General features: G+C 26.9%; 1 protein-coding gene across 3 annotated transcripts in view; it reads left to right on the plus strand.

Moving 5' to 3' along the window:
- Positions 1-12,961, plus strand: part of LOC117180829 (E3 ubiquitin-protein ligase MIB1-like) — an 87,001-nt gene that overhangs the window by 64,833 nt on the left and 9,207 nt on the right. For 2 of the 3 annotated variants that reach the window (XM_033373354.1, XM_033373355.1), the window contains exons 3-6: positions 2,376-2,686; positions 4,093-4,267; positions 9,086-9,290; positions 12,793-12,873. In XM_033373354.1, coding sequence (XP_033229245.1) covers positions 2,376-2,686; positions 4,093-4,267; positions 9,086-9,290; positions 12,793-12,873 — 772 coding nt within the window. The remainder of the gene's footprint in view (positions 1-2,375; positions 2,687-4,092; positions 4,268-9,085; positions 9,291-12,792; positions 12,874-12,961) is intronic. The other variant, XM_033373356.1, reaches the window with a different exon arrangement.

The following is a 12,961-nucleotide window of genomic DNA, read 5'->3' on the forward strand; positions in this document are numbered from 1 at the left end:
ACAAATACCTGATACCTGCTCTGATGAGAATGTAAAAATCGAATATAGTTACATTTTAAATTTACAAGATTAATTTTTTGGTCCAACGTGCACGGTAAACGCGACTTTCCGCTGGCTCTACAGGCACAAAAGCCGCGTTTATCGTGCACTAGGACAAAAAATATCGTGTGTGACAAGGTCGCCACAAATTGCCAAATTATTATTATTATTATTATTATTATTGTTATTATTATTATTATTATCACACCATTAAGCCATTTCCCTTTCGGGGTAGGCGTGACTCACTCGGTAGGGGGAAGGAGTAGTGTGTGGAAGGGATAGAGATTTTCCAGATTGATCCAGAACTCTCGTGCTATTTAAGTAAATAACACGTTCATTCCGCAACACTGCTCCGACCCCGGTTTCTGATCAATCTCTCTAGCAATCACCCCAAGCGAGGAACCTCACGAAGTCGTTATGTAAGGTTAACCACTCGGGTCCATTAATAGCCAAGGTCTTTGTCTCAGGCGTCATTCACTCTACTGACACTCTTTTTATTAACTATTTGCCGCCATACTTTCCTGTCCTGGCATACTTCTCTAGCTTCTTTTATGTCCATGCATTTTTTCATGCAGGCTCTCGTGTTTCTGTGACTTCTCATGTCTCTTCTAATTAGGGTCTCATTCACACATTCTAACCATTCTTTCCGCGGTCTACCTCTGGGCACGCTGCCATTTACTTTACCTTGATACACTTGTTTTGTTAGTCGTTCATTTGGCATTCTCTCAACATGTCCGAACCATCTCAACCGATTTCTTTCTCATGTGTCTACTAGTGTCTCTTCTGCGCCACATTCTTTTAGAATTGTCTCGTTACTTACTTTGTCCGTCAGGGTTTTCCCGCATATTATGCGCATGAATCTCATGTCAATATACTATTTCTACAAAAAAAAAGAATTTACAACTAAAAATATGTTTTTAAACTACAATGATGAATGTTCGACCAAGAAAATTAATTTTTAATAAATTAATTGAACTTTCGACTATGTACTTGATTTATCAACAAAAAAGGATGACTTTCTAACAAAATTGATGCATTTCCAAGAAAACAATGAAATTTTTAACCAAAAAAAAATTAACTCTCAACCAAAAATATGATTAGAACGAAACTATGTTATTGTATACTAAAATACGTGAAACGGCGTATTAGAGAAATAGTATATTAGTTGTGGCTGTAGAAATAAAATTTTGTAAATCGAATAAAATATGCAAAAAGTAGTGTATATTAGTACCCTTTGATAAAATATAATGATTTTGAATTGGAGTGTTATTTTCGTAAATATTAATCTTTTTATGTTTTCTCACACAATAATAATTTTTATCTGACATTCGAAATTGTTTTTGAACATCTGAGAGCTTTCAACTGATAAAAATAAATTAGAAATAAATTGAAACCTCTATGGAAATAAAAATAGAAAAGGAAGGAATCAAAATCTATTTACTGACAAAAATGCATTTTAAAAAATTCAAACATGAGCATTTTTTAATTATATTTTTTATCTATATTTCAATTTTTTATCTTAAAGTTTTTAAATCGTCCAAATTTAAGCATTTTTATTCATTCGTTTTCAAGATTTACGATATTTGGAATGTGAATCTTCAAAATGTAAGACATTTAAAATTCAATTTAAATTTCAAAGTTCTGTAATTTTGATGATTTTTATTTGAAATTGCTTCGATTTGGAAGATTCAGAATGGAAAACTTGACTTCTAATCTTTGAAGTCATCAAAATTTTAAAAATTTGTGTTTATTCATCTCAAAATTCATGCTTTTGCAATATTGTAACCCTTTAAAATTGTCTCGAAAATTGTAGAACTTTGAATTTGTGAATTTTTCAATTTGAAGAGTTTTTAATTTTTTTTTTTTAATTCTGTAATTTTGAAAAACAGAAAAAGGAGGAATTAAAATCTATCTATACTCATAAAATTACATTAAACAAATTAAAATGTGAGCACTTGTCGATTATGTTTTCTATCTATTTTTCAATCTTTCATTTTCTTGAATTTATCAGTAGTAAGTGCTGAACTTTTCAATCGATTTTTTAAAGCTAGAAAAAAATGGTTCACACACAAATAATATGACTAGAAAACTTGCTATCATGAAATGCGCTACCGTGAGAAGGATCCTTTGTTCAATATTTACGAGACATCTATATGATACCAACATTTTTGAATAATAAATAAAAATCCCCTTTTAGTCTCCTTTTTCGCAAAAATTCCCCTTTTTACCTAAAATTAAACTACTGCGTTACATAGGGAAGAAATAGTATTAATTTTAATTTCTCTTTCTGGATTTTTGATTAATTATTTAATTATTTTCTGCTCATTTCTGTTTAGCTCTTGGTACGCGAGGGTGCAAATTTGAACGTGGCTGACAAGGATGGAGACACCCCCCTCCATGAAGCTCTACGCCATCACACCCTCTCACAGCTACGTCAACTCCAGGATGTTCAGGATGTTGGTCGACTTTTAATGGGTTTGGGTGCCCAGGGTCAGGATAAGAAAAGCAGCTCCTTTATTGCCTGCTTCCTTGCAGCCCATGGCGCCGATCTAGAGCTCAAAAACAAAAAAGGACAGGCTCCTCTCGACCTCTGTCCGGATCCGAATCTCTGCAAAACTCTCACCACTTGTTACAAGGACACTGAATCGTTAGTAACAGCAATTAAACTAAACATTTCTGGAATCAAATCACTGACTTGAGGCGCGTGAATAAATTGTCCTCCGAGTCTATATTTCTTAGTTTCTATTATACCGAATTTCATTTGACAGAATAACCATTTACCCTGATTTCTATTTTTCCTCATTTCTGTTTGACCTACTATAAAGATTTCCGAATTATCGGAAAAATAGAAATTAGATTAAATTGATATTCTTTCAAACAGACTACAGCGAAAACCTGGAACTTTAAGAATAATCAGGACTGTCACAAAATCACTTTTAGTCATTTTTGTCCTTAATTACTTTTTAGTCACTTTTTAGAAAGATTTCAAAGAATTTTTAATTGATCTCAATGATTTGAAGGGATTTCAAAGAAATAGATATGTTTTAGGATATTCCAAAGATTCCAAGGCATTTTCAAGAAATAAAAAAATTGTCAATGGATTTCCAAGGATTTTAATAATTTTAGGGAATTTCACCAAATTTTCATTTTGAGTACCTATATGGTTTTATAAGATATTTGAAAATATTTCAAAGGATTTTATAAGATTTTCTTGGATTTCAATGGGTTTTGGGATTTTAAAAGCCTTCAAGGTATTTTAATACATTTTCCAAGATTTCAGGAAATATCAAATTTGATAGAATTTCAAGGGATTAGATCATATTTTAATGGGCTTTAAAGAATTTATTTACAAGTAGTGAAGAATCACGTAGGGTTTCAAAAAATTTCTTGAGTTTTTTTTTACATTTCCCTTTAATACCTGTAAATTCCCTCTAATATTACTGATAATAAGGGAACTTTTTTAATTGTTTTCCAATTTTTTTAAATTGAACTTGAATTGTTTATAAGTCCATAAATCATTTTTTTTTAATTATTTTATATTCAAAAGAACATTAATCATATTATTCATTCACATTAGTCACTTTTTTGATTAGGCAATAGCCACATTTAGTCCCTGTTTTGATTTAAATAGGTTACTTTTTCAAGTGAATTATGCTGTGACAAGCCTGAAATTAATAAATTAAAAATGTATAAATTTAAACCGGAAATTTTTATATTTAATTGATAAAAAATCATGTATTAAAAAGGTTGCAAGATTAGAATGTGAGTCTTTAAATATAATTCGTCAGGAAAAATGAGGAAAAAGTCAAAGAATTTTGATAATTAAGTTTTGCGGTCACCCAGGATGAAATGAATTTCAGTTAAATACAAATTTTGATGAATATTAAACACTCTCCCTAAACTTTTAAACTGTTAGATTTAATTTAAATTTAAATTTAAATTGACTTATCATCAAGTATAACATGGAAGTGTAGTTGTAGAGATTTATTTTTCAACTTAACGAGCATGGTTTCTTGCTTTTTTTTGCTCTTTTACGATAATTTCTTATTACAGACATGACATCGAACCTGTGAGTTCGTCAGCGACGATTGACGAGTGCCTGGTGTGCTCTGATGGAAAACGAGAAGTTCTGTTTGGCCCATGTGGACACGTTGCCTGCTGTAACGCATGTGCGCCGAGAGTCAAGAAGTGTTTGATCTGCCGAGAGAATGTCATGTCCAGAGGAAAAGTAATTATCAAATTTTAGGATTTTACACTAACCAATTTTAAAACAGCAAACAAATTCAAACTTAAATAATATTTTATTAAATAATGAATTTGGATTAAAAGATGAAGTTGATTATAACATATTTTAATTGATTCAAAGATTTAAAATATATACTTTATTAATAATTATAATCTATAATGGAAACCTGAGAAGTGAGCTTCTTAGCAAAAAAAAATTTGAAAAAGATTTAAAAAAGCATTTTTTTCTTTCTTATTAAAAGGTTTCATTTTTTTAATTTTAATTAAGTTTTTCAAATTCTTCAGAACCTTCAAAATTGAACATATAAAGTTTTTAAGCTTTATAACTGTTTTTGGAATTATAGAATCCTAAATATAAGTCCATTATATTCGTAAAACAAATTGTTTAGATATTTACAAATTTTGGCTTTTCATAAAGTTAAGAATGAAAAAAAGAGTCGTTTGAGCTGAGTGAAAAGAATTTGATGGTTGACATTCGGAAAGAGTGAAACAGTATATTTTTTTAATCACTTAATTCAATTTAATTAAATAATCGATTAAATTGCTTTTTGATTACCATTGGTTTCCAAATTTCAGAGAATTTTTCGTGTGCGCAGTTTTCAGTATTGAAAATAGTAAGAAATTCAAAAACAAATTTTTTACTTAATTTATAACGTTTGTAAAATGTACGAAAAACATTTTTTGTTTATTGAATCATATATATCCATTTCAAAAAAAGTTAAATATGTCGAACTTGAAATTTTTTCAGCTTAAACTAAAGAAAAATATTAAAATTTTGATTTTTCGAAAAAAAAACTTTTCGTCATTTAAGAATGTTTTATATTTTTTACTGTTTTAAGGTGAGAAAATGTTTATTATTGTTGTTCCAAATTCAAAAACTATTCATTTGAAAAAATTCGACACAGTTTTGAAACAAATTGGAATGTTTTTTAAATTTTTAAATAAAAAAACGATTAATTTGAGCGTTCTCACTCTGCCCTGATATACCTATTATTTTTAATTGTAACATTTTTAATTGATCTTTATTTTATTGAAGTTTTATTTAAATAAACTTTTTTAGTAAAGCAATTTACTTTGAAAACATTAAATATACAGCATTTCAATGTAAAAAATTCTTATTCGAAATGTTTAACGGAGATGTTGATAAAAAATTAATGAAAAAAGAACAATTACAAATTTTTAAGCATTTGAAAATGAAAGGTTCTATAATAAGAAATTGAAGTTGTGATAATGGAAATTTAAACATTTGTTATTTTAAGCTTTTTTACAATTAAGGAATTTTTAATTTCTACCAATTTCAATTTGTGAGACTTTTTCTTTTTAAAAAATCTGAAAGTTAAGTTAATTCTCAAATGGTTTCATTTCATTTTCATTTCAGATTTTACATAATTTCAAGCAATAGAAACTAGAAAAGGTTAATTTTTATTCAAAATTATTGGCATGACTATTAAATAAATATTAGGACCGTTTGATTTCAAAACATATAAAAGATTTCCAGTTCTTTGAAAGTATTACAACAAGTATTATAGAAACATTTGTTTAAAATAATTACAAAATATTCACAGAATTTAAAATTTCCAAGGTTTTTTAGGGATTTCAAAGGTTTTTAAAGGATTTTAAGAAATACCGAATCATTTTTATGAATTTTCGAGGATGGTCGCTAATTTTAATTGGATCTCGAAGATTTAATGCGATTTTAAGGGATTTGAAGATTTCAAGCTATTTTAAGAATTTCAAATGATTTTGAATTTTCACAGTTTTAAAGTATCTGAAGTGATTTTGAGGAAGCTTAGTCGTTTAGAAGGGACTTCAAGAGATAATAGATGATATCCATGGAATCCAAAGGATTTTAAGAGATGTTGAAAGATTTCGAAGTATTTAAGAAGAAGCAAACAGAATTTTAAATAATTGCCGAATATTTAAATGGATTTTAAGGGATTTCGAGGAAGTTTTATGGCTTTTAATTTTTTTTTAATATTTCAAAGGGTTTTGTGATGTTTCACAGAATCTCTAAAGAATTTTAAAGGATTTCCGCCGTTTTTAGAGGATCTTCTACTCTTTCAGTTGATTTTAATTAAATTTCAAAATTTTGAAGGGATATGAAGGTATTGAATACGATTTCAAAAGATTAAAGAATATTTCAAAGGATTTCCGAATATTTTAAAGCGTTTAAATGGATTTCGTGGAACTGTTATGAATTTTAAAAGATTTAAAAATATTTTAAGGGTTATCATAATATTTTACAGAAATTCAGGATTTGAACCGATTTTGAGAGACTTTATGTTATTTTCACGTATTTCAAAGGTTTCAACGAATTTTTCCAGAATTTTGAAGATTTCAAGGCTTTCAAACGATTTCACAAAACTTTAAAAACTTTTAAGGGATTTTCACAGTTTTTAAATGATTTCAAGGGTTTTTCGGGGATTCATATATTTTATTTTAAAATAAAGTTTTTAAAGGATTGCAAGGAATACGAAAGTACTTTTACAATTTTTTTTAGATTACTGAAAATTTTAATTAAATTGCAAAGATGATGATTTCGTTAAATTTCAACAGATTTAACTGAATTTTAAAGGATTTAGAGGAATTTACAAATAATTTTTGAAAATTCAAAGGGTTTACAAAATTTTCAAAAGAATTCACTCTATCAAAATGTGACATAATGCAAATTAAATATAACAAATAAATACATAAAGTGTGTATGAATAGTATAAAAAGTAATTTTAAGAGTCAAAACTGATTTCAATTAGTATCTTTAAAACAAAACTAGAAAGAGGAAAGTTAAATAAGAAATCCTTTGGGTGCCCTCCCTCAAATAAGGATTCGCAAGATTTTTCAGCCTAAAAATGTAATAGAACGAGGAATTTGTAGAGATTAACGGGATTTGAAACGATTTTAAAAGGTTTAAATATCTTGAAATTATACGCAATCTTCTAAATAACTTAAAGTCTTTAAAATCCTTTGCAGTTTTTGTCATTCTTTCTTATCCCTTAAAATCGTTGAAATCCGTCGAAATAACCTTGAATAAAAATTAATCTATTCCCTAATTTTCCGTAGAAAATCGTTGACACCCCTTAACATTCATTAAAATCTTTCTAAATTATAAAAAACCATTAAATAACTATAAATCATTAAAAATCTTTTAAATGTTAATTAAATTAAATTAATTTATTAAAAAGTACAACGTTCTTTGACATTCCTTAACATTTTTTTTAAATCTTGAAATTATTTGCAATGTTCTCAAGTAACTTAAAATCTTTAAAATCCTTGGCAATTTTTATCATTCTTTTATATTCCTTCAAATCGTTGAGATCCATAGAAATATATTGAAGAAAAATTAATTTATTCTTTACGGTTCGAAATTATAAAAAAAAAAACCTTAAAATAAGTAGAAATCATTTAATATCCCTTACATGTAAGTATTAAATTTAATTAATTTAATAAAAATGTATGGAACGCGTTTTAATATTTAGAAATCTTTGAAATCTTTTGAAATCTTTGATATTCAATAAAATCATTGAATCTTATAAAATACCTTAAATTAATATGAAGTTTTTATAATTGCTAGGAATCCATTAAAATTTCATTACATTTAACATATTTGTTCCAAATTTTTCTAGGAATTCAAAAAAAATTTTCAGAATAGGTCCAACATTCTTTGACACTCCTTAGATTTTTTTTAAATAATGATACTATTCGTAATCTTCTAAAATAACTTAAAATTTATAAAATGCTATGAAATTTTTATTATTCTTTCATATCCTTTTAAGTATTTCAAATTCGTAAAAATACCTTAAATAAAAATGTATTCCCTAATGTTTTCTAGAAATTGGTTGAAACCCTTTAAAATCACTTAAAATCTTTCGAAATTTTAAAACCCCATTAAAATAAGTAAAAATCATTTAAAATCTCTTAAATGTAAATTAAATTAAATTAATTTATTAAAAATTTCTAAAACTCGTTTAAATATCTAGATATTTTTTAAACTGCTTGAAATCTTTTAAAACCTTTGAAATTCGATCAAATCCATAACATTTTGTAAAATACCTTAAAATACCTTGAAGTCTTTGGAACTGCTAGGAATCTCTCCAAATTGTGTTTAATTTAATTTATTTTTCCAAATTTCTCTAGTAATAACTGAAAATTTTCGGAGTACGTACAAATTCTTTGACATTCCGTAAAATTGTTTAAAATCTTGAGATTATTCGTAATGTTTTGAAATAACATAAAATCTTTAAAATTCTTTGCAATTTCATCATTCTATTGTATCCCTTGAAAATTTTGAAATTCGTAGATATATCTTGGAATAATATTTAGTTTGTTCCCTATTGTTGTCTAGAAATACGCTGACACCTCTTAAAATCCATTAAAATATTTTGAAAATCCCTGAAAATCATTGAAACCCCTTGAAATCTTTAAAGAAATCTCAAAGATTCAATAAAATCCTTTAAATCTGGTGAAATAACTTGAATACCTTGATATCTTCGTGATCGCTTTGAATCCCTTAAAATTTCCCTAATTTATTTTCCAAATTTCTCTAGGAATAAATGAATTAAAAACTTAAACTTAAAAAAAGTTAAACTTCGTGTAATGGACGCTCTCTCAGATCTTAATATCTATTTTTAAGTATCGTAATTTTATAAATTTCGGTACTAATACAATTTCGATAATCTTCTTTATGATAACTACCTGAATTCTCTCTACAACTTTATTTCCTTTGTAAAATCTCCTTTTCATCGATAAAAAATGTTTATATTCTCGAGGAACTAAAAATTTCCATTGAAATATTTCTTGTGCACAGATAGAAGAATGTGTCGTATGTTCGGATCGAAAAGCGGGTGTCCTATTTCGTCCTTGCGGTCACATGTGTGCCTGTGATGCCTGTGCTGCCTTAATGAAGAAATGCGTCCAGTGTCGTGCCCATATTCAACATATGGTACCCATGTCAGTTTGCTGTGGTGGAGGAGGTGACGTCACGTACGTGAAAGGGTGCAATACCACAGCAGGTAAGAAATAAGAATCTAATCTCGCAATATCATTGCAGTATTGAATTTATTCAAGATTGTGTCGTCTTCAATTTATATGAAAATTAGACACTCGACCATTCAGATTTATGTTTCTATCATGTATATTTTCCATTCGGGAGTGGACCATTCCGTATTTTTTAATTTTCAATTTCTGGGTTGCTACAGAATTCCAATTTCGAAATTCCGGGACTTTTCCAGGTTTAACTTATCAATATCTCAAATCCAGATGTGATCCTTAGAATAAAATATCGTGGACATAGAATTTTTCTATCTTAATATTTTCTACTCTAAGGATGAAACTATCAGGAATTACCGTTTCGAAAAAATATTATAGGAAAATCAGTATAGGTTTGTAATGATTTTCCTTTCATAAATTTTCTATAATTTTTTCGCGATTATAGGAAATTTATAACAGAAAAGCATTATAATTATATAGAAAACAACCATTTTTAAGGAATTAATGTAAAAAGTAGAAAATTTACAAAGGAACTATTTATTTTTGACCACTCATAATTTCACACAAAAGTATACAAAAATGGCGATTCTGCGTAAATAAACTTTACGCATACAAAATCTGTTAATGAAAATCCTTAGGATCTTTAATATATTTTTTAATCTATTTGAATCTTTGAAATCTGTTCAAATCCATAGAAACCCCTTAAAATATGTTAACTCCTCCTGAATTCCTTCAAAGTCTTTTAAATGGTTCAAAATCTATAGAAAATGTTTAAAATCCGTTGAAAATTAAATAAATTACATTTCTTCCTAAAGTTTGCTAGAAATTCCTTGGATTTTTTGAAAAATATGGATGTTATTCGAAATCTTCTAAAATAACTTAAAATCTTAAAATTCCTTTGCACATTGTGTAATTCTATTATTTCATTTAAAATAAAATTTAATTTATTCCTTAATGTTCTCTAGAAATTCTTTAAAATTAATTAAAGTTTCTTGAATGTGAATTAAATCAAACGTATCCATTAAAAATCTCTTAGAAAACGTGTGAATCCCTAGAATTCTTTGAAATCTTCGGAATTGCTAGGAATTCCTTAAAATTTAATTTAATTTCAATTATTGTCCGAAATTCTTGAAATTTTTAAAAATTGTATAAAATTCATTGACATGCCTTGGAATTTAAAAAAAATTTTGAAAATATTCCTAATCTTTTCTTCCAATTTTTATGATTCTTTTATATCCCCTAAAATTCTTCAAATCCTTAAAAATCTTTGAAAACCCTTGAAATATTTTGAATTACTAGGAACCCATTAGCATTTAATTTAATTTATTTTGGAAAATTCTCTAGTAATCCCTTGAAAATTTTAAAAATCGTACAAAATTCATTGACGCCCCTTGACAGTTTTTTTAAATGTTGAAATTATTCCCAATCTTTTTTTGGAATTTTTATCATTCTTTTAAGTCCCTTGAAATCCTTAAAAATCACTGAATATCCTTGAAATCTTTAGAATTAATAGAAATCCATTAATATTTCATTTGATTTAATTTATTTTGCAAAATTCTAATAACCCTTTGGCATAAAAAAAAATTTGATATTATCCCTAATCTTTTTTTTGCAATTTTTATAATTCTGTTATATCCCTTTAAATCCTTCAAATCCTTAAAAATCTTTGAAAACCTTAGAAATATTTTGCATTATTAGGAATCCATTAGCATTTCATTTCATTTATTTTGCAAAAATCTCTAGTAAAACCCTTGAAATCTTTAGAATTACTGTAGGAGTCTCTTAAAATTTGATTTAATTTAATTTATTTTCAAAAATTCTTGAGTAATTCCTTAACTTTTTTGTAAATTCTATAAAAATGCATGGACGTCCCTTGAAATTAAACAAAAATTTGAAATCATTCCTAATCTTTCAAAATAACTTAAAAGTTTTTTAATTCTTTGCAGTTTTAAATCCATAACAACCTTCTATAATTGTAAAAATCCATTAATAAAGTGAAAATATTTTAAATTGTTTTGAATGTAAATTAAATATAATTAAACTTATTCATTAAAAAGATATTTTAAAAACACCGTCCTATCCCTCAAAATAATTGAAATCCCTTGAAATCTATCAAAACCTTGGAGATTCAATCAAATCCTTTAAATATTGTAAAATACCCCGAAATCTTTAGAATCGCTAGGTATCTCTTCGGATTTCATTTTATTTAATTTATTTTCCAAATTTCTCTAGAAATCCTTTTAAATGTTTAGAATCGGTATAAAATTCTTTAACATCTCTTTTTTTTAAATCTTGAAATATTTCGCAGTCTTCTGAAATAACTTGAATTTTTTAAAATACTTTTCCATTTTTATAATCCTTTCATGTCCATTAAATTGTTAAAATCCGTAGAAATCTCTTGAAATAAAGTTTAACTTATTTTCCAATGTTTCTCTAGAAATTCGTTGACACACTTGAAAATCCTTTAAAATCTTTGGAAATCGTAAAATCCCATTAAAATAAGTAGAAATCACTTAAAATCCCTTGAATATAAATTAAATTAAATTTATTGAAAATTTCTCAAATCCATTCAAATCCCTAGAAATCTTTGAAATTCCTTTAAATCTTTGAAAACCTTGGAGATTGAATAAAATCGTTTAAATCTTGTGAAGCATCTTAAAATACTTTTAAATTTTTCGAATCGCTAGGAATCCCTTGAGTTTTCAACTCATTTAATTTATTTTCCAAATTTCTCTTCTAATCACTTAAACCTTATACTCGAGCTTAAAAACTGTACAAAACCTATAGAATTCTTTGAAATCCCTTAAACTTGTTTTAATCTCTTGAAAATTGTTGGAATCTGTTAAAATAGCTTAGAGTATTTTACGCCCCAGTAAAATGGTTTAAAAAGCCATAAAATGCGATAGAGTCCTTCAAAATCTCTTAAAATTCTTCGGAATCCGTTTAAATTGCCGGAAATATTTCGAAATCTATTGAATCCTCAAAAATCCCTTGAAATGTTTTGAAATCCTATGGAATTCCTTAAAATGTATGGAATTATTTTTAAATCGTTTGAAAATCGTCAAAATCCTTTAAATTTAGTAAAAATATTTAGAAATCAATAGAAACCCTTGGAAGTCTCATAAAATTCTCTGAAAAGCCAAATCCCATGAAAGTTCCTCGAAATCTGTTGAAATTCTTTAAAATCACGTAAAATTCCTTAAAATCTGGGAAATCCTGTGAAATTCCTTTAAATAATTCGATAACCTGTTACATAAGTAAATAAGTAAATCATTAATTAGTAATTTTTCTATTTGTTGCATCACTTCTTTCAAATTTTTAACTTTAATTACTTCTATGCGGATTTTCTTATAATATTTTTTTCTATAATCGCGAAAAAATGGTAAGAAATTCATTATAGGAAAATCATAGGCCGATACTGATTTTCCTATAACATTTTTTCTTAAGGCTAAATCTGACAAAAATAAAGAATATCCAGTATATTATTATTATTTATTAAAGAATATTAAATCCTCTATTATTTAGACAAAGAATCTTCAGGAGAGGCATCTTTGTACTTCGAGGATGAGGTCGATGAGGAAGCAAACGCCAAAAAAAGAAATCATGGTAAAGAAAAAATCAGAAAATACTCATAATTCCAGGTCTTCAGAAGTTATTGAAAACCTTTAAGAAATTTCATGCAATTTTCAGATTT

The sequence above is a fragment of the Belonocnema kinseyi genome, chromosome 9 (assembly GCF_010883055.1).
Source record: "Belonocnema kinseyi isolate 2016_QV_RU_SX_M_011 chromosome 9, B_treatae_v1, whole genome shotgun sequence".
NCBI classification, from domain to species: domain Eukaryota; kingdom Metazoa; phylum Arthropoda; class Insecta; order Hymenoptera; family Cynipidae; genus Belonocnema; species Belonocnema kinseyi.